Source organism: Zasmidium cellare (assembly GCF_010093935.1).
Source record: "Zasmidium cellare ATCC 36951 unplaced genomic scaffold M409scaffold_47, whole genome shotgun sequence".
Taxonomy (NCBI): domain Eukaryota; kingdom Fungi; phylum Ascomycota; class Dothideomycetes; order Mycosphaerellales; family Mycosphaerellaceae; genus Zasmidium; species Zasmidium cellare.
Genome location: NW_022986991.1, coordinates 96,800 through 116,474, shown reverse-complemented (window position 1 = coordinate 116,474; position 19,675 = coordinate 96,800). Strand labels below are relative to the sequence as shown.

General features: G+C 53.9%; 11 protein-coding genes across 11 annotated transcripts; 7 read left to right on the top strand and 4 right to left on the bottom strand.

The window, feature by feature from the left end:
• Nucleotides 1-126: 126 nt before the first annotated feature.
• Nucleotides 127-1,721, top strand: M409DRAFT_70327 (uncharacterized protein; the record flags this gene model as incomplete). Its single annotated transcript, XM_033818681.1, has 2 exons — nucleotides 127-1,071; nucleotides 1,125-1,721. 2 exons carry the CDS (start codon nucleotides 127-129, stop codon nucleotides 1,719-1,721), a joined length of 1,542 nt encoding a protein of 513 aa, XP_033661466.1.
• A 454-nt stretch (nucleotides 1,722-2,175) lies between these two features.
• Nucleotides 2,176-2,976, top strand: M409DRAFT_28961 (uncharacterized protein; the record flags this gene model as incomplete). Its single annotated transcript, XM_033809250.1, has 1 exon — nucleotides 2,176-2,976. One exon carries the CDS (start codon nucleotides 2,176-2,178, stop codon nucleotides 2,974-2,976), a length of 801 nt encoding a protein of 266 aa, XP_033661465.1.
• A 416-nt stretch (nucleotides 2,977-3,392) lies between these two features.
• M409DRAFT_28960 (uncharacterized protein) lies at nucleotides 3,393-4,221 on the top strand (the record flags this gene model as incomplete). Its single annotated transcript, XM_033809249.1, has 2 exons — nucleotides 3,393-3,608; nucleotides 3,688-4,221. 2 exons carry the CDS (start codon nucleotides 3,393-3,395, stop codon nucleotides 4,219-4,221), a joined length of 750 nt encoding a protein of 249 aa, XP_033661464.1.
• Nucleotides 4,222-4,719: 498 nt separating this feature from the next.
• On the bottom strand, nucleotides 4,720-5,682 carry M409DRAFT_28959 (uncharacterized protein; the record flags this gene model as incomplete). The annotated part of the gene is made up of 1 exon (XM_033809248.1): nucleotides 4,720-5,682. One exon carries the CDS (start codon nucleotides 5,680-5,682, stop codon nucleotides 4,720-4,722), a length of 963 nt encoding a protein of 320 aa, XP_033661463.1.
• Nucleotides 5,683-7,412: 1,730 nt separating this feature from the next.
• M409DRAFT_70326 (uncharacterized protein) lies at nucleotides 7,413-8,389 on the top strand (the record flags this gene model as incomplete). Its single annotated transcript, XM_033818680.1, has 2 exons — nucleotides 7,413-7,694; nucleotides 7,748-8,389. The coding sequence occupies 2 exons, from the start codon at nucleotides 7,413-7,415 to the stop codon at nucleotides 8,387-8,389; spliced, it is 924 nt and encodes a 307-aa protein (XP_033661462.1).
• Nucleotides 8,390-8,464: 75 nt separating this feature from the next.
• M409DRAFT_28957 (uncharacterized protein) lies at nucleotides 8,465-9,172 on the bottom strand (the record flags this gene model as incomplete). The annotated part of the gene is made up of 2 exons (XM_033809247.1): nucleotides 8,465-8,753; nucleotides 8,829-9,172. 2 exons carry the CDS (start codon nucleotides 9,170-9,172, stop codon nucleotides 8,465-8,467), a joined length of 633 nt encoding a protein of 210 aa, XP_033661461.1.
• A 207-nt stretch (nucleotides 9,173-9,379) lies between these two features.
• M409DRAFT_70325 (uncharacterized protein) lies at nucleotides 9,380-11,082 on the top strand (the record flags this gene model as incomplete). Its single annotated transcript, XM_033818679.1, has 4 exons — nucleotides 9,380-9,905; nucleotides 9,961-10,212; nucleotides 10,266-10,904; nucleotides 11,042-11,082. The coding sequence occupies 4 exons, from the start codon at nucleotides 9,380-9,382 to the stop codon at nucleotides 11,080-11,082; spliced, it is 1,458 nt and encodes a 485-aa protein (XP_033661460.1).
• A 55-nt stretch (nucleotides 11,083-11,137) lies between these two features.
• M409DRAFT_70324 (uncharacterized protein) lies at nucleotides 11,138-12,231 on the bottom strand (the record flags this gene model as incomplete). The annotated part of the gene is made up of 2 exons (XM_033818678.1): nucleotides 11,138-11,427; nucleotides 11,478-12,231. The coding sequence occupies 2 exons, from the start codon at nucleotides 12,229-12,231 to the stop codon at nucleotides 11,138-11,140; spliced, it is 1,044 nt and encodes a 347-aa protein (XP_033661459.1).
• A 941-nt stretch (nucleotides 12,232-13,172) lies between these two features.
• On the top strand, nucleotides 13,173-13,925 carry M409DRAFT_28954 (uncharacterized protein; the record flags this gene model as incomplete). The annotated part of the gene is made up of 1 exon (XM_033809246.1): nucleotides 13,173-13,925. One exon carries the CDS (start codon nucleotides 13,173-13,175, stop codon nucleotides 13,923-13,925), a length of 753 nt encoding a protein of 250 aa, XP_033661458.1.
• Nucleotides 13,926-14,105: 180 nt separating this feature from the next.
• On the bottom strand, nucleotides 14,106-16,232 carry M409DRAFT_70323 (uncharacterized protein; the record flags this gene model as incomplete). The annotated part of the gene is made up of 2 exons (XM_033818677.1): nucleotides 14,106-15,407; nucleotides 15,456-16,232. 2 exons carry the CDS (start codon nucleotides 16,230-16,232, stop codon nucleotides 14,106-14,108), a joined length of 2,079 nt encoding a protein of 692 aa, XP_033661457.1.
• Nucleotides 16,233-17,008: 776 nt separating this feature from the next.
• M409DRAFT_28952 (uncharacterized protein) lies at nucleotides 17,009-19,372 on the top strand (the record flags this gene model as incomplete). Its single annotated transcript, XM_033809245.1, has 1 exon — nucleotides 17,009-19,372. The coding sequence occupies one exon, from the start codon at nucleotides 17,009-17,011 to the stop codon at nucleotides 19,370-19,372; it is 2,364 nt and encodes a 787-aa protein (XP_033661456.1).
• Between the last annotated feature and the right edge of the window lie 303 nt (nucleotides 19,373-19,675).

Genomic DNA, 19,675 nt, shown 5'->3' with positions numbered 1-19,675 from the left:
CTGAGATCCCCGGCGCCTACATTCCACGGCTACCTCAACAACGCCTCCGCAACGGCGCTATCGAACCTGCATCATCGCGCATGAGTCGACAATAACGATTCCTCCACCTACGCCTTCGCCAACGCGATGCGCTCCTTCAACGCTTTACCGACCTCCCTCCTCGTCCTCGTATCCTCCGCCATCACCTCCGCCCAGAAGGTCGAGAAACTGCCCGATGGCCTGATCATCGAACATACCAGTGGACCGGTGGTATGCGACCGTCCGACGAGATCGCACGACAAGATTGCCGTTCATTACAAGGGCACACTCCAGTCAGATGGATCGGAGTTCGACGAGAGCTACAAGCGTGGCAAGCCATTCGAGTTCACGCTCGATGGGCACGAGGTTATCAAGGGATGGGATGAGGGATTGATGGGCATGTGTATTGGGCAGTCAAGGAAGTTGACCATCCCACCAGAACTGGGCTATGGCGACTACGGCGCTGGCCCTATCCCTCCCAAGGCGACCTTGATTTTCGAAACCAAGCTCATAGATATTGTTGAGCTGTCAGATTCGCCTCCTGGGCCTTCAGAGACGCAGGATGGCGCTCTTTCAATAGCAACGGCACCGCCAATACCGCTTGGTGATGAGGACATTGAGGACATTGAAGACCAGCTTCTGGATGATGGGGATGTGGAGGATGCGATTCAGGACAAGGAGGGCTTAGATGCAGAGCCTACCACTTCAGACGACGCACCAACCGATGGTCCTCCACAGCGAGCGCAATGTCATCTTTTGGGGCCATTCGCGCTTCTTGTGCAGGGTGCTTTGGGTGCGCTGGCTCTGCTAACACTTGTCTGGAAACGATGGAGAGAGGTGCCCAAGCGACCATGGAAGATCTTCTTCTACGATGTCAGCAAGCAGGTCTTCGGCTCCATGCTTACCCATGTCATCAACTTGGCCATGAGCATGTTGGGCAGCGTCGATATGGCCAACGCCGCCGCTCATGTCGCTTCTAATGGCAGCTCAGATGACAGCAGCGGGCGATCGCCGAATCCGTGCTCCTTCTACCTGCTTAACTTGGGCATTGATGTAAGTTTTAAAATGCCACACATTCGCCGCTCGACGTGCTGACTTTGATATAGACAACCATCGGAGTTCCCGTTCTCTGGTTCCTCCTCAAGATCCTCTACCACCTCTTCCTCCGCACCCCTCTCGCCAACCCGCCAGAGTCCATCAAATCAGGCAACTACGGATCTCCAGCCAAGGGGACATGGTACCTCAAACAATTGCTCATCTACTGCATCGGCTTGGTGTTCATGAAACTATTCGTCTTCTTCCTGTTCCTGGCTATGCCTTGGCTGCCATGGATCGGTGATTGGGCGTTGCGATGGACCGAAGGCAACGAAGCGCTGCAAGTGACTTTCGCCCTCTTCGTCTTCCCACTCGCCATGAACGCCATCCAATACTGGGTCATCGACAACTTCATCATGGACAAGAAGAAGGGCGAGGGCAAAGGGTATGAGCAAGTCGCTGGACAGGAAGAGGATGAGGAGGCTCGAATAAACTTTGAGGATGATTCTGAGGTGACTGAAGTGGATGGCGGGCATGGCAAGCTCAGCGACGAGTCAGAAGACAACACCGCGCAGAAGATGAAAGAGGTGGATCCCGTGCCAATACCGAGCTATCCAGCACGCAAGAATGGTGAGAGTAGCGGGAAACCCAGTCCCAAGAACGATTGATAAGCATTTGAGGAGTGCAGCATTTGGGAAGGTGTTTGGGGAATGGCATTCGCATCGGCGGACGGACGATTTAGGACCTTCATGTACGCTTAACGACAGACCATCTTCATCGACGTGATACAGCTTCAAAGATCAATGACCGACGTGGTGAGCTTGTGGGTATGGTCCGCGGACAGCTTGGAGGAACCGCAGAAGCTGGGTGATATCATCGCGTGAACTTACCGCGTGCAGTGTACCTTCACTTTGAACGACTGACAGCGCAACAGGACTTTGCATGTATCGCACATTTCGTCGAGCAGTCCGACTTGTGCATCAGAAACAATCCCGATCGTTCTTTCCGGGGACAAGCACTTGAACAACGAACTTCAGGAATACCTCATCGCCATCGGCTATCAACAACAGCTGCACAGCATATCACTACATACGCCCATTCTCAACAACTTCACATTTCACCATGACGGGCCAAGACCAACAAGACTACGACGACATCGCCACCAAATACAACCACATCGAATCCCTCCCTCACTCCCGCATCTCCCATGAACTCGTCCTCCAAGCCTTGGGTGACTGCACCAGCCAAGTGATCCTCGACTTAGGCGGCGGCACCGGTCTCCACGCCCGCAACGCCATCAAAGCAGGCGCCGCGCGAGTCGACAATGTCGACATCTCCCCAGCAATGCTAGCAGGATGCGAGAAGCTGGAAGAAGCCGCCGGACGGAAGCCAGGAGAAAAAGTGCAATGTTACGTCGGCGACGTGAGCAAACCGCTCGAGGAGCAGATTACCTTACCTGGGAGAGATGGCAATGGAACCTACGACATCGTCCTCATGATATGGACCTTCGACCATGCCACCACCCTCCCGGAACTCGAAACAATGTGGCGCAACGTCGCCCATTACTGCCGCCCCAACGGAGGGAAAATCATCACCATCCGCTCCAGCGACCCCCGCAAACGGCCAGGAGGTCTCGGATCGGGGAAGTACGGCGTCAAACTGCACTCTCTCGAAGACGTGCCCGATGCGGTGAGGTACAAGTTTACGGCAGGGTTTGGGGAGGAGGCGTTTACGGCTGTGGCGACGAATTTGGAGGCGAATATGGATTTGGAGCAGGCGAGGAAGTTGGCGAGGGAGGTGGGGTTTGAGGGGTTGGAAGAGGTGGACCCGAGGGGGTGTGAGTGTGTGCGAAAGGATCCTGGGTTTTGGGAGGAGTTTGTGAGTGGTGGGGGGTTTGGTTGTGTTGTTGGGAAGAAGATCTAAAGGGAGGAAGGGAGAGGTCGTGAGGAATTGAAAAGCTGTACGTGGAGTCCACGGACACTTGGTTCGAAAGAGGTGAAGGTTGCGGCGCAGACACGTAGTCGTTCACTCCAGATGAAGAATTCGAAACGGCGGAGCAGGAGAGATGTTCAACAATTCCCATCCGATACAATGTGTCAAAGATACGTCGATCCATACGGCTTCAAGTCGATCCAAAGACAAACCCTCAGCCCTACCGAATCCGCAGGATGCTAGCTGCATCTCCCCTTCAAGAAACATTTGTAAGCTCCGAAACCCATAGCCCAAACCGAGATATGTATGCCTGAGGCCACAACACATATAAACCACCCTCTTCCCTCCCCTTCCAACATAAAACACACCCAATACACTTTCCTTAAACTCCAAACATCCACCTCACAATGTCCTCCCCTCTCAAACCTCTCACTCTCTGGGGCCACAAAACCGGCCCCAACTCCTGGAAAGTCGCCCTCATCCTCTCCGAACTAAACGTGCCGTACGAGCATAAGTTCCTCGAATTGGCGGAGATGAAAGAAGAAGCCTATGAATCCCTGAATCCGAATGGCCGGGTGCCGACGGTGGAGGATCCGAATTTTGGGGGGAGGGTGGTTTGGGAGGTGAGTTTCCAATAGCAGGAGGGAGATGGGATGTGGGTTGTGGATATGGGTTGTGTTGGCTGATTGTTGGGGGTGGTAGAGTGGTGCGTGTATCGACTACGTCCTCGAGACCTACGATAAGGAGCATAAACTCCTTCCGAAAGATGAGACGACGAAGTGGACCGCTCGCTCATGGCGAGACTTTCAGATGTCCGGTAAGTTCGACAGATATGTCCCCTCCCCGAAGTCCACCTCCCTCCTCGCCTTCCCCACCGATCTGATTTATATTCGCATAGGCCAAGGCCCCTACTTCGGCCAATACTCCTTCTTCATCAACTACCACCCGGAGAAACTCCCCTCCGTCATCAGCCGCTACGAAAACGAAATCTTGCGGATCGTGGGTGTGATGGACAAACAGCTCTCGAAGACAACGTACCTCGCCGGGGAGGCGATGACGTATGTAGACTTGATGTGGTTGCCGTATTTCATCGTTGCGTTTCGGGTACCTGATGTGAAGTGGGAGGAGAGGTTTCCGAGTTGGGGGAGGTGGTGGAGGGGATTGCAGGGGCGGGAGAAGGTGGAGGGGGTTTGGGGGGAGTGGATGGGGTTGAGGAGGAGTGTGATTGGGCGGTGAGGAGGAAGGCGGGGGCGCGAGGGATGTTTTTCTGGTTGTAGTGTTCGGTAGAGATGAAGAAGGAAAGGAGTGAAGTGTTTTGCAAGTCTTTGCAATTGATTCCTGTACAGTTAACATTGGACCTACCTTGCAATGCGTGGCAGAGGCAGAGGTGACTGTGCGAGGGCGAGCCGAAGGAGCACTGGCGCAAGGGCGGAGTGTCCGAGTAAGAATTCGCGCGAGGGCAGCATCTTGTAGAGAACGTGCACGAGGGCAGCATCTTTTGGAGAACGAGCACGAGGGCAGCGTCCAAGGAAGAACGTGCGCGAGGGCTGCACGAGGGCCAAGAGTGTCTGCACAAGGGAGCGACAAGAGGGCCTGCACAAGGGCGCGACCAGCAGGAACTGCACAAGGACAGAACTCCGGAAAATGTCAGCACGAGAACTGAGGGAACTTGCACTCAGCAGAGGCCAGGGGGTTTGTGGCGAGCGCGATGCTCGCAGTTGCCGATGCAGTACGTTACTGCCCGTACGACACAGATGACGGCGGCCGCAAATGCTGGCCGCTATCCTCACCTACCTCCTCGCCCTGCTGCTGCTGTCCCTGGGATTGTGTTGTTGTCGCCCGGTGTGAGGGGACGGCTGTTGGCCGCATTTTTGCGTATTCGGCGAGTCCTCCGGAAGCGAATCGATCCAAGCTTGCTCTCACTGTGTCGACGTATAGATCTTCGTTTTCCAAGTAGGAGACGAAAACTTCGTGGACCGCCTGAATATTGTTGTGGTCATCCAAGCATAACGACTTCACCTTGTTGAATTGGTCATCGAGAGCACGGCACAGAATGTACAACACGTCCAGGACCGATGCAATTGAGGCCATTGGAGGCTGTCTCGTAGGAGCGGGATTGTTGATATTGTTGTTCGCATTGGCGGTGGCATCACTGGCAGTAGCATCAGCGTTGTTGGCAGTATTGCTGCTGAGAGTTGTGGTGGGGGCATTGTTGACGAGGCCGAGGGCCGCAACTGTAGAGCCCGCGGCGGGAGTTCGTCTCGCAGGAATGATGTAGGTATTTGTGGGCGGAGGCGCAGGCCCTGATTGTGGATGACTCTGGATATTGAGCAATGCATTCCTGAGCTCGGCCTTCAATGAGACGAGTTCGGCCTTCTCGTCCCGAAGATCTTGCATCAATGCTTGGAGTTTGGCCAATTCACATTGGACGCGAGGGTGCAGATATTCAGTAGACACATCACTAGTGACGCTCATTGTTTGATTGTTGATGTAGGTGACGTTTCGGTCGTTGTTGGTGCCCCGCGTAGGATCGTTGGTATCCCTGGCCTCTTCGATGGCATTGTAGGTAGCTTCTGCCGGCAATTGTGGGACGTGGTCCTCGGACGACATCGGAGTGTTGTGGGCGCTCATCGAGCTGGTGTGGGTGTTGTAAGGGTGTGATACTGGAGGCGTTGGAGTCATCGCTGAGTTGGCCATGGTTGGTTGATCGCCTGATGAGACCAATGTCGATGGCGACGTAGCGAAGTCGGTGCGATGGCGTCGTCGGATGGAGGAAGAGGAAGCACGCACAAATTTGAAATTAGAAAGTGCGACTGCGCGACTCGGAAGAAGCCGAAAGAACCAGACGTGCCGACGATGACGCTAAGCTCAGCAAGGAAGTTGCGGGAGACGAGACATGGAAGGAGCTTATGAAGATCGGTAGCTATCACTTCCTCTATCCTCCTCGGTCCGCCCAAAGTGGAACGTATCGAACTGCCGTCTCTCTGCCTTTTCGTGAGGGACTGCCTTGCTAATCGCACTCCAAGCTGCTGAAAGGGCTTAGGAGTAATGGGGATAGATGTTCCACTTTGAGCAGAACACCGAGGGTAGCATTGCCACGCAAGCCAGTAAGCAGCCGGCGTCGTCGCGGGCCAATTTCCGGACGATGAGTATTTTGTCGCGCGAGCTGAACAGCCACCATTTTAGGTAGCCGTAGCTGACGCGGTGTCTTGTGCAGGCAAATTTGGAAGGTGGTCCTACGACGGCATTGCAATTGCAGAGAAGCCTCTAGCCCTATTGAAGATGTAGTAGATCGTGGTACTTCTGGCGCTAAAGACATCGCGGAATCGACCACGGTGGCTTGATCGGTTCATAAAACTACTATTGATGGCGAAGTAGCGACGTCGGGGGCCTCGATGAAGTTGAAAGTAAGAGCAAGCGCAGCAGCGAATTGCCCGGTGTGGCACAGCAGGTGCTGCGGTAGCAAGCCAGAGCAAAGGCAACATGAACGAGTTGGACCTTTCCGAGACCTTTCCGGGCTTGTTGTCCTTGAACGTGGATGAGGGAATGCGTATCGACACTCCCCATACCATTGACATACTGCATTCAAGTCGGCTTTAAGCTCGCGAGTGAGTATCAAGCGCTCCTCGACCATGATGCATTACGCTCGCAATTGCCGCAAGAACTCGGTACAGAATGTGTCCTATCATCCTTGTTTGGTCGTCTCTTTCATGGCCCTTAAAATAGCGTAGGTCCACAATATTTCTCCCAGGCGTCTCTTGCTGAAGACTGAGACAATTTTTGGCATGCATATCCGCTGAAATCTGGGATCTTATCTAATGCTGGAAAGCGAGGTTGACAGTCTCTTACGGCGGTGATGAGAACATGGGAACGAGATAGCCGAGTTTCGGAAAGATGGGTTTCGATTCGCAGTGGTCTAGCTACACATATCAAGCAAATGGCTCCAATGGTCTTCTCAATCGCATTTCACAGATCAAACGCAATCCTACCAGTCGTCTTCGAACTCACGAGTAGACGCGCCAACTTCCATCTGAATCCCCATCGTCGAAGCCATGTACCTCTAGTTGAGAATCATCTTGTGAGAGGGCATGAGGAATATCTCCGCTGCCTGCTCGAGGCAAAGAGCTGAAGAGGCTCGACGGCCCGGTGAGTCGCATATAGTACGGGAAAGGTTGAATGATGGGAAAGGTGAAGTGAAGTGAACGAAGCCATCCCAGGATTCCAAGCGCTAGGCGACCGTGCCGAGCCGGAGCTCAATCTCAATAGAGAAGTCGAGTCTGCCGATCAATCGCACACGTGCACCGCAACTGACCACCTGGGTGGCGGAAGCAACGAAGCAAAATGCTTGGGTCGTCAGGGAGAAGATGGAGACGACTTCTCGAAACCTGTTCCAGTGACCTTCCAACATCCTTAACATTCCATCAACAATGAAGTTCTCCGCCTTCCTGGTCCTGCCCGTGGCGGCTCAAGCTATCAATATCGTGATATCAAACGACGACGGCTGGGCAGAGATCAACATTCGAGAACTCTACAATTGTCTTACAAGAGCTGGCTTCAATGGCTTGATATCCGCTCCGGCAGAGAACAAGAGTGGAACGGGCTCGAGCGACGAAGAGCCCGAGGAAGTTGGCGAGGATGGATGCGAGTTTGCGAGCTGCCCTGCTGGAAGTCCACCTTATGGGAAGAGTGAGAGTGAGCCACGGTTTAACGTGAGTTTTGAAACCAATCTCTCATTGCCACAAGACTGATATGGTACCGATAGTATGTGAACTCCTACCCAGTAACCTCCATGCGTTACGGCATCCAGAATCTCTCTACCACCTTCTTCCAAGGCCCTCCAGATATTGCAGTAGCAGGCTTCAATGTCGGTACGAACCTCGGCATAGTCACCTCCATCTCTGGCACCGTTGGCGCAGCAGTCGAAGCTGTCAAAGAAGGCGTTCCTGCCATCGCTTTCTCGGGATCAACGGGCCATCAGACAGCCTGGAACGCTCCGTTGCAGCCGTACATGACTATATACGCCGACCTCTCAGCCAACGTCACACAAACATTGACGTCCAGTGGCAAGCCATACCTGCCTGAAGATGTGTTCGTTAACGTTAACTTCCCGGCCGTCAACGATCGCTGTCATTCGACATCAAGCTTCAAGTTCGTCTTCAGCAGGATATATCCCGCAGTGCCGGTGTTCACGCCAGACGATGTGGAGACTTGTGGTAGCAAGCGGTTGCCCGTGGAGAGGAGTGTGGTGAAGAATACAGCAGGCTGTTTTGCGAGTATCAGTGTTGGCAACACCGATAAAGTGGACGTTGATGCCGAGTTGCAGGCAGCCGTGCTGGAGAAGTTGAAGGGCATCTTGAGCTGTTTGCCGGAAGACGAGAAAGATGCCCGCAAAATGGTGCTATAGCAGGCTACTGCTTCCTTGGCTGAGATATTCGTCAATGATTGATGAGGTAAAGAACTTCCCTTGCACGCTGATACCTCATGCAGCAGAGGTGCTATGATCAATCTCCAGAACGTGAAACATAGTCAACAAAAGCTGAGTGATAAGCGCCGCATCGATCGTGCCATCACTCGTTCTCATCCAAAACCCAACTTGTCTACGAGCATTCTTCCAAGTATCGTCCCAACAGCTGATTGCATCATTCGAGCACAGCAACGAGCGGTGATCCTCTTTGAAGCTATCAACAGCAGCGTTCAAGAGTTCCACGTCGTTGGCAGGGCGGGTGGTCGTGAGATCGAGACAGACTTCACGGTGGCAATAATCCGTGCTAGTTGGAAGAAGAGATGTCAGTATGTATAGAATGTAAGACCTCAATGGAGAGGAGCTTGAAGCAAGAGCATACTCCGGCTGCAGACCAAACATAGCACATCTGCCTTTGCAGTTGAACTCCACCTTCTTGATCCTCGCGGTGGCTTCAGGCCCGATGAATTCAAGCCAAGATTGCAGTTTCGGTTCGGTCATCCCATCCTGAAGCTTGAATGCCACTGTCTCGTAGAATATTGGAAGGACTTCTTGTCGAATTTGACTGTTGATTTGGAGATATGCCCAGGGGTTTCGGATGTCTTCTGTTGGTCTCTTTCTTTGATGGCGGAGGTTGACATGCGAATCGGCAAGCGCCCACTCGAAGACCGTCAGGCGTAGTTCAGCGGGTAATCCGAGAAGACAGGCTCGTGGTGTTTCGTCCATGACTCTTTGGGATGAATCGAGATATGGCTGTTGAGTTTGTGAGGGACAATGTGAGAGCGTTGAAGTGAGGCCACAACATCGGCTATTCGGGTAATTGACCGGTTAAAACATGCCGCCGAGTTAACCGGTCACAGGGAAACATTGCCGCCTTCCACCACCAAAGACACACTACTTCCTCAAGATACACGACATCACCGCCACCGGATCATGCGCCTCAAGTTCCGAATCATGCAGGCCGTCGACAAGTTCACCGCGAGGAACACGCAGTTCCAGTTCCCTCTGCTCGACCTCCCCAATGAGCTCATCGCACACATCATCGAGCAGGTCGACAACATCCGCACCTTACGGCGACTGGCACGAACATGTCGCAGAGTCCAACATCTAGCAGAGCCGGCGCTATACCGCTCAATTCTCGTCAGAACAGGACCTGAGACGAATGACATCCGCCTCGCGCTCGATTCTCGACCCGAACGTGCTGCGGGGATTCACTATCTTGAAATCCCTTGCCATGCACGCTACAGGCAGGACTTCGAAGCCATTGCGGATTTACTAGATCGAGCACGAAACCTCAAGGAATTGATTTTCGAGAGCCCGCAATGTAATACGAGCGAGTTTGAGGATGCCGAGACGTGGCGAGAGATGGCGACCCAACTATTCGAGCCCTTTCAGAATGCTGTGGCGCTTGAGAAAGAAGTCGATCTTGCACGAAAGCCATTGCAGAAGTTAAGGAGGCGTGAGTAGGATGGGTTTGCCTGCGACGTCGTATTTACTGACAAGTCTCTTCGCAGTCACACTTCATTGCAACGGCCCTGACAGCCCGTACTGGACTTTGGATTCAGGAAGCCTAGCAATCTTCTTATTACCCAACTTACAGTTCCTCAAAGTCTCTTGCGTCAATATCTTGGATAGAGTGCTCGAAGACGCCAAAGACAAGTCGTCCAAAACACTCAAACATCTCGAATTGGAGGAATGCAACGTCAGTCACCGCGGACTTCACGGTATCTTGTCTGTACCACAAGATTTGGAAGTTTTGTATCTTGGTGAGTGATGCATGCCCACCCTTCGCAACCCATCACGCTTATACCATGCTCAGGAGAAAATTGCCACAACATCCTTCAATTTGCGGACGACATCGATCCCGGCTCCAACCACCTCTTCACCGTCAACCCTCAACTCACAGTCGACGCACTGAAACAACAGAGCAGCACTCTCACGACCTTCACGTACACCACCACAGAGACGTACTTCCAACATCGCCATCTAGCCCGAATCAGGGATGCTTGCAGCGCCCCCATTGATGCTGGATTCACCGACTTTAACAAGCTCACGAAGGTGTCATTAATCGGGCACTGCCCTAACTTCGAGCGTGCGCTCATGACATCCTGCTCTCCACCAATTTTGAAGACTCTCGAATTCAAGGCTTTGACTCCGTTTAGGAGAGAACTTGGAAGCACAGCGGAAGATCACGCTATTGGAATTGTTCCTTTCCTTCGAGCACCATCAGCATCAGTGCCATCTACTCTGAAGAACATAGACATCTCATTCGGTTCCACGGCTTACGATGCAGACGGCAACATTCTACCATCCCAGACCAAGAACCTGATCGAAGTCACATCGAAAGCCACCCGTTCGATGGGAGTCCATCTACGATTTTTCTTCAAGCCGCGCAGCCATTACTTCCCACCTTACCTCTACGGAGAGCCAACGCCAGTGGAAACCCTGGTCTACGACGGTGGCTTTGTGGCAGAAATACCTGGCCACCGCACCTCCAACGCGGACAGTGAGAGTGATTCTGAATGGGAGTCTGAAAGCGGCTCTTCTTCTACAAGTTCCTCTCAGTCTGATACCTGAGCTCAAATACCTCGAAAGGCAGTCTATTAGCATGGACGATTGTGCATCTCTGGGGATAGACATGCATCTGCTATGAAGTGTCCAACACTGGTTCTCGGCTACCTTGGGTCGTGACTACAGCTCAAACTTAGATCCAACAAACGATGGGACCAGTCGTCCTGGCATCTCTTCCTGGATCTTGAACTTGGCTCGCCATCCCGTGCAATGACCAGCAAGCATTATCTGCGTGTCAAGCGCTTTCAGATCATTGACGGTGCTTTGAATGTACCCTGCATCGGCATCTGCAAGATGAAAGCCGCCCATCACAGCATATAACGGCGCACCTCCTCCGAGCTCTACTGCATGTCTTGATGCGTTGACCACACCAGCGTGCGAGCAGCCGGTGAACACTACGATCCCCTTGCCTGCAGCTCACAGTCAGCAGACAATATTGGCCGATGAAAATGGAAAATACCTTTCAACTTGCACATCAGCAATCTTTCATCCGGCATCTTCATGTCCTCTTCCCAGCCCTTCTCTTCTCCATGATACCTCACACCAAACTTCAAACCCTTCTCGTACTCCGTCACCCGCGGGATCTCGCCACTGACAAGAAACATGTCCTCGCAAATCGTGTGCGCCTGATCACTCTTCGCCACCTTCGCCCCCAAAGCCTCAATCTCCTCAAAAGTTGGATCGGCCTCCATCGACATCGGCCCGGGCAGACCTGGAGGCCACATCCCACTGTACATGGGCCGTTTCGGATGCAGGTCAACAGACACAGGCGGAAGATTCGAGTTCTGCTCTCTCCTCGCAGCATTCACCATCTCCAACACTTTCAGCATCCCACCGCTATGATCTCGATGCCAATGGCTCAGCTGAATGACCTCGATCGGCGCGATGTCAGCTCTCAGTCTCCGAGCATTGCGTTCCCACGCGGACTCTTCCGGACCGGTATCGAACAGGATTGTGTGTTTCTGATCGCCTTGCATGCCGGTGATGAGGAGGGATAAGCCGTGTGCTGAGCAGCAGATCTCGTCCATTCGAAATTCCGCCAGAGCGCCGCCGCGTTCATCTTTGGCGAGTTTGCGGCCGTTGAGGGCGACGTCTTTGAGGTTTCCGGATTGTTGGACGGCGGGGTTGGGGCAGGGGGAGATTGGGTCGAGTTCGTTGTCGATTATGGCTGTTATTGTGAGGGAGTCGAGTTCAAGGAGGTCGGGAGGGGCCATCTTGAATGGTGTGGATTGGAAGATGAAGAGCGAAGTGGTAAGTTGCGGACTGTTCTTGTTATTTGATGAATCTCACCAGAATGCGAGCAGTCGTGTGAAGTCTACAGCTGAGAGCTTGATAGAGCTTAGGTTGGATGCGAAGCCTCTCCTCCCAACACAAGCGAGAGAGGGTTTCTGCTGGTATACCACATATGTGGCTCATTTTTGAGATAAAGCTGACGAGTTGTCGACAGGAAAGGCTACAGGTCCTGCGTCAGAATGCAAGCGTCTCTCCTCCTGCCTTTAGCGATCCAGGGCAAGAAGCTCCATGTGGGGGAAATGCTTTGCAACCTTCAGCCGCATCGCGGTGGTTGACGCTTGAGGAAAATCCTTGGCCTCATACCATTGGATGGTCTGTTTCATGAGCGACAATGTTACGCTCTCATACCACAAGTCCCTGGAGCTCGAAGTCGATCGAGAAAAGCGACATTACTTTGTCAGTGTGCGACCGAGAATCGAAACGGAAGATTTCGTGCCCGAAATCCACAAATTGATCCTTCATGGCTGCCACGCGGATGCCTCGTGACAGGGAAACCTTTCTCGCAGAGTGTCCATCTTCAAAGAGGGCAATTCTATCGGCCCTGGGACCACGAACGCAGGCCTTGGACGAAAGTGGTCTTCATGAGAAGGAGTGTCGTTGTCACTGGGGGCTTCTCGTACGCCGTCGGGAATAAAGCTCGATGTAGGGCTGCCACACCACACGGACATAACGATTGAAAGGACAATATATCAATTGACAGGGACGACTCATGAAACAAACAACAATGCTACGAACAATCGCAACCAGATCGAAGCACATCCAGTGCATCAACTTCGCCAAACAATTCTCGACAAGCCACGCCCTGAAAGCAAGTGAAGTCCAACATTCCCCAATCCATCCACCACCCAAAACTTCCACCATAATGGCCTCTCCAAAAGTCACCGTCCTCTCCGGCCCCACCACCCCGGGCACCCAAAACGACCACGAACTCGCCTCCGCCCGCACCGCCCTCACCCTCCTCAAAACCCGCCTCGGCAAAGCCGCCCTAAAAACCCTCCTCGCCGAAGACATCGCCGCCGCAGACACCTACTGGAAATCCTTCACCAGCCCCAGCACCACCCCCTCCGAAATCCCCTACGCCCCCATCTCCGTGACCCTCCGCGCCCAAGGAATCTCCTCGGCCGAACTCCTCGCATGGTTTAAGGAGTCGATGTCCGACATCCAAACCATGTGGGCCGGCCACCCGGAACACTACATCAACGGGCACGAAGTGCTCGAGACGATCGACAGCCACGTGTCGCTTTTCGATCTGCATTTCTTCCCGGATGGGCAGCCGCCGGATTTCGTTTCGAAACTCCTTCGCGAGGAAGGGAAGTATCCTATCAGTATGGCGGCCGCGGGGCTGTTGCAGGCGGATCCGAGGATTGTGGTGGGTTATGCTTGTCATCAGTTTCGGGATTTGGAAGGGGGGGAGTTGGAGGTGGGTGGGAACGGGAGGGGGTTTGAGGTTAAGGTGGGCGGGTGTTTGCCGGAGGGGGTTGGGGAGGTTGTGAGGGAGGCGCAGAGACGGCATTTGGCGGTGGAGTGGAGGAATTGGATTGGGATGGCGGTGGAGAGTGTGTTGGGGAAGGAGAAGGGGGAGGGGGTGAATGGGGAGGGGACTGGGGAGAAATAGAGGGTGTATGAATGCAGTTTTTAGAATGTGTGCATCTACTTCGTCTGATCGTGTCGTGTCGGGTTTTTGTACAGAACGTCCCTCCTACTCACTTCTTCATCAATGACTATACCCTCCCATCCATGCACCTTCATTCCATGATCAAGCCAAAAACAACCCCGAGACGCCCGACGCTGAACGCTAGACAAACGCACGGCCTCCCTTGCCACCCCGATCACCACTATCCTCCCTCGCAGGACTCCTCAACGGCTCGTCATACAACCCATCATCCTCGTCCTCATCGTACGGATCCCGCCTTCTTCTCTGCCCCAAATCCGCGCTCGCGCCCAGCTGCTCCGGTGAGCTGGACATGGACCCGCTGGTGACTTGCCATTCGTCACTGCTCTCTCTTTCGGCTTCCTCGTCGAACTTCGGCAGGATCTTATGCGAGTCGCCGTGCACCAGACCGAGGCGCTCTTCTTCGGTCGTGGCGTTTCCCGTGGGATAATCGCGACTGCTGCGTCGGCTCGCGAAGGACAGGGCGCCTCTACTAATCGGTCGCTGGCCGTCGTCGGTGCTGGCGTTGCTCTTATTCCGGGAGAAGACGTTTTGGAAGGAGAATTGGCGTTTGGCTCCTGATGATGAGGGCGCGCCGCCGTGGGGTGGGGGTCTGGGCGGTGCGAGGCTGCTTCCTCGGGAGTCTGCCCGTTCGCGGTCGACATCTTGGCCGGCCCAGTGGATGTGGGTGCTTCCTGATGGTCCTCCGCCGGGGGAGTGGTATGCTGTGTCGTCGTATTGGGCGTCGGACTTTTGAAGACCTGGTGGGAGGCCGTATACGTGCAATGCTTCCTCCTTGTCAGCTGGCACGCTGTCCATTGGCACAGGGCTGTGTCCTCGCTGGTGTTTCGATGACCGCATGCTTCTTCCTATTCGGCCGAAGAACCCTGGATGCACCTCGCTATCAGGTTCGGAGACTTCGTCAGGATCCGGGAAATGCGACATGCCCAGTGGTGGGTGTACGGTCTTCCTCCTACGCAGCGACCCAGGCCCTTCCGTCGAGACAGTCTTCCTCCTCCGCAGACCATCCCATTCAACAGTCTCATCCTCCCCAATAGCCTCCATCCTCTCCTCGTGTATCCTCTTCGCTTCTTCAGCCTGCCGCTTCGTCCGCACCTGACTCATCGCCCTGACAATGCCTGCACCTCCACGAATTGTATCCGCACGAGGCTCGTACTCGGGTTCTGCGACTTCCGCAACTGTTCGAATTTGATCGAGTTCGCCATCCAGAACTTTGGAGTCGGGGACGTCTTTGGCGGATTTGGCGAGTTGCAGTAGTACCACCCCTGAGCAGATGACCAGAAAGCCCATGATGACATCGACGATTTGTGTAGCGGTGCCGTGGAACCCTTGAAACAGGACTGCGGAGGCGACGATGGTGGATGAGGTGAAGTAGACGTAGTAGGTGGGTGTGACGAGGGCGGCGTTGAAGAGGTTGAGTGCTTTCTAGGGGGATGTTAGTGTTGGGGTCAGTGTTGGGTGAGCATTACTTACATTCAGATAGATGATTTCTGTCAGCAGCGTGCCAATAACGAAGACGAACAAGACATATGTAAACCACTTGTTGAACTGCGCTTCGCCATTGATTTGCGCAATGATGGCCGCACCCAGACCTTGCGTGGCAACCACACTCAGACCTCCAATCAAAGAGCAGATCGTGAGGTACACCATCATGCTCTTCTTGCCATATCGTGGCCCCACATACCAGGCGACGATGACACACCCCACGATGATGATTCCAGCATAGCTCAAGAAGCCGGGGGTGATGACATAGTGCTGCATGTCCTGGATGTCGGCGACGGCGCTCTGCTCGGGTGCATTGAGAGTGATAATCACACTGCCCACGATGCAGAGGAAGCAGGCCACCCAGCCGACGAAGCTCAGTCTCTCCTTCAAGAAGACCCAACTCAGGATAGCCGTCAGGACGACAGCCAGAGCACCCAGGGGAGTGACCAGAATGGCATCCGTAAAAGCGTATGCGACAAAGTTGCAGACTTCCCCAATGATCATCAGCGTCATGCCCAACCACCACCACGCATTCTTGAGGTATCCATATCCTTCTCCAGCTTCTTCATTGTACTTGACATTCGCCTTCAGCAATCCCACCTTCTTGATGACGAAGGAGACGCCGATGAAGAGGCCCGAGCAGACAGCCAAGACAATCCCCACGATCTTGTAGTATCCAGGTCGAGATTTGGAGTCGCCGGAGGAAGCGCCCATGCGCGCGTAGAGGGAGTTGGCGTGGTAGAGAGCATGGCCGGCAGCGTCCATGGCGGCGCTGGGCTGCTGGGGGAGGGGAGGGGAGGGCGGAGGGGGAAAGATGCTGTTATCGCCTGCGAGGGCCCGGTCGCAACATGTGTGGAAAATGTCCTGATCGCCAGAGTATGTGGCCTTTCCGATGCTCTTTCCCGAAGTTTGATGGTCGTCCTCGAGGCGTGCGCGACCCGAGATGCTGCTTTCCTGATGAGGCTCTCGCTGGTTGCGGTTGCTATGCGGCGGCGGCGCTTATGGGTTGCTCGTCCGATGATGACGTCGCGATCAGTATTCCGGGAAGCAGCGACTCGACGGGTAGGATAATACTGACGATAACAACGTCGTGGAGCCAAAAGTGATCTGGTCAGGCAGGATTCGTTTATGGTGGTACCGTCGCACGGGGGAAAGATGTGGGCAGCAGGCGAGTGTGGGTTGACTGGCGCCGGCGTTCCAGATCGCAGGGTCAGCGCGTGAAAGGTGGCTGAGGAAGACGCAATGCTCTGCTCTGCTCTCCCACTCCAACCTCGCCTAGGACTACTCCTGATCTTTCGACTGAGGCGACAGCTGCTGCATGTATCAGGTCGTTGTCACTCGCCGCCATTCGTCGAATCGATATTATGTTTCAAACAATGCTGCCGTTGTGAAACAGCGTTACGCCATCTTTCCTTCCGCTCCCTATCGTGCCTTCCCGTCGCGTGGCTGCCAATCGCCACAACTCTATTTCTAGCGCCGCCAACCTCACGCGAACTCGCCGAAATTCACGTGAGCGCCATTCACCGACCATCAACTCCAACATGGCCGCCACACTGTCGAACGGGAATGGCTACCACGAGGCGGCACCGGACATATACAACGCCACCTCTGCCCAGGATATCCAACACGCTTTGCAGGAGCTGTCTCAGCGGGAAGCCGCAGTAACATCCCGCTTGGACACCTTGCTGCAGACTCAGAAAGATGTCTCTCGCCAGCTGTCTCGTCTCGATCTCGCGCGTGCCCAGCTTGGCTCTCAGGTCGTGTCTACGCGTGCCATTAGCAATGGCATGCTTTCGTCTGCAGCTTCCACCGCCCACCGCATCTCTGGAGCGGTGAAGAAACTCGACCAGGAGCAAGCGGCCGTGAAATCTACCCTGGATGTGGTGGAGCAGGTCGCCGAGCTCAAGGCATGTGTCTTGGGTGTGCATGGCTCTATGGGAGCCCCTCAAGATTGGGAGACCGCTGCAAACTATCTGCACCGAGCATCGCAAATCCCGGATACTGTCATTGATGGTGCTTTCGCGGATGAGATTGTGCCCACTGCAGAAGTACCGGATCCGCCACGGCAGACTTTGGATTCCGCAGCTGAAAGTCTTTGCGCACTGTTCTTGCGAGAATTTGAGAAGGCTGCTAAAGAGGGTGATGGGGCTCAGGTGACCCGCTTCTTCAAGCTCTTCCCACTCATTGGCAGGAGCGACGTTGGATTAGATGCATACGGGCGATATGTATGCAGTGGGATCGCTGCCAGAGCCAGGAGTAATATGAGTGGTACTCAGCGAAAGGATGGCATGTTCTACGCCAACACTCTCACCAAGCTTTTCGAGCACATTGCCCAGATTGTTGACGGGCACGAACCGCTTGTGGAAAGGCACTACGGCGCTGGCAGCATGATCAAAGTCATTGAGAGGATTCAAGTTGAGGCAGATCTTCAAGGAGGTCTCATTCTGGACACCTGGGCCGATGAGAGAAGAGTGAGCCGGAAGTTGACTGATGTCAAGAGTTATCCCTTCAACTTCCTCGTTCAGAGCTTCCTGCCATCGCAAAAGTCTGCCTTTTCTCGCAGCGACTCGCCTGCTCCAGGCTCTGGACGTGTCAGTGAGGATGAAAGCGTGGATATGAAAGAGATTGATGCTTTGCTGAGTGAGAGTGCAGTCATGCTGGGTCGCTGGTCACTCTATTCGCGCTTCTTGGCCAGCAAAACTACACCCCTGACAGAGGATCCGGATTCCAAACTGCACCTTCCAGCCTTCATCGTTCACAGCACGCTGCAGAAGAAGGTCGCCGACTTGCTGATCGACCCTTTCAATCTGATGGCTACCTTCTTTTTCAGACGATCTGTGGAGAAGGCCTTCCAGCTGGACGAATTTCCGACTGATTTGACGCTGAACCCAAACAAATCGCTAGGCTCGAACCCACCCTTCATCACCTCTGCCGTCGACGACGTCATGTACATTGTCAATCAAGTCCTCCAACGCACATTATCCACCTCTCAGCGGACAGTCATCTCGAGTGTCGTGCCTTCTGTGGGCAGAGTATTGGGATCTGACTTCTTCGGCATGGTTCAACGAAAGATGCGAGATGAGAGCTACCCGAAAGCCGCAATCCAAGGCGCTCTTCCACCTGAAAGTCTCATCATTGCATTTCTTGTTCTGGTCAACAACTTGGATGTTGCGACCGATTATGTCAAGAGAATAGTCAACACGAGCCTGGGACAACCTGCTAACGCTCAGCAATCGAATGGACACTCTTCACTTGCAGATTCGTTCCCGTTTGGCAATGAAGCGACTTCCGTCGAGAAGACCCTTCACAACATGGAGTCAGGCTTCGAAGTCAAGACCACCGAACTCATCAACGAGGCGATAGAAGTCATGCTGAAGCAAGTCATGCGCCCCCGTCTGCGACCTGTCCTAAATGAGACTTTCCGAGATGTTGATTACAACACTACCGCAGAAGACGGTGCGCGAGAGGATCAAGACACACCTGCTGAAGATCTGGTCGCTCAACGATTTGAAAGAGGATGGCAGGCTTTCACTCTACCGATCAAGCGTATCGTGACACCCGCGAATTACGACAGACTTATCACTTCGACGATTGGGTATCTCGCTCGCACACTGGAAAAGCGAATCTGGTCATATTACGGGCGCGTCAATGAGCTCGGCGCCATCAGACTTGAGCGTGATATCGCTGGCATCGTCGCGGCGGCCGTCAAAGGCGGAAAGTACGAACTACGAGATGCATTTGCTCGATGCGCGCAGATGACCCTTATACTGAATATGGAAGATGACGAGTGGGAAGAGATCTCAAAGTTGAGTGGCGTACAGCTTGAACGGGAGACAGGCGTGCAATGGAAACTTGACGCAGAAGAGAGGAAGCGTGTGAGAAGCATCATCAAGGACCAAGCATGAGTCATTTGATTTAATGGAATACCATACCTCTTGTGGTCAAGAGACTGAACGACATGGTGAGGCTGACTGTGTCTCGAGACTGTACGAGCTGTCCGGACGCTCCATGGCTGAAAGAACCACCAAGCCACAGCGCCCATCAGCTGGAAGCCTCGCTCGTGTGGACTTATTCTCCCACCGAACAAGCGCGAGATAGTGTACAAATTGGCACAACTCAAAGCTTGGCCAATGCCTGCGAGATTATGCATGTTGAGGTGTCACTACATATACCGCTCAACCACCAGGACGTCAGAGCTGTACACAGAA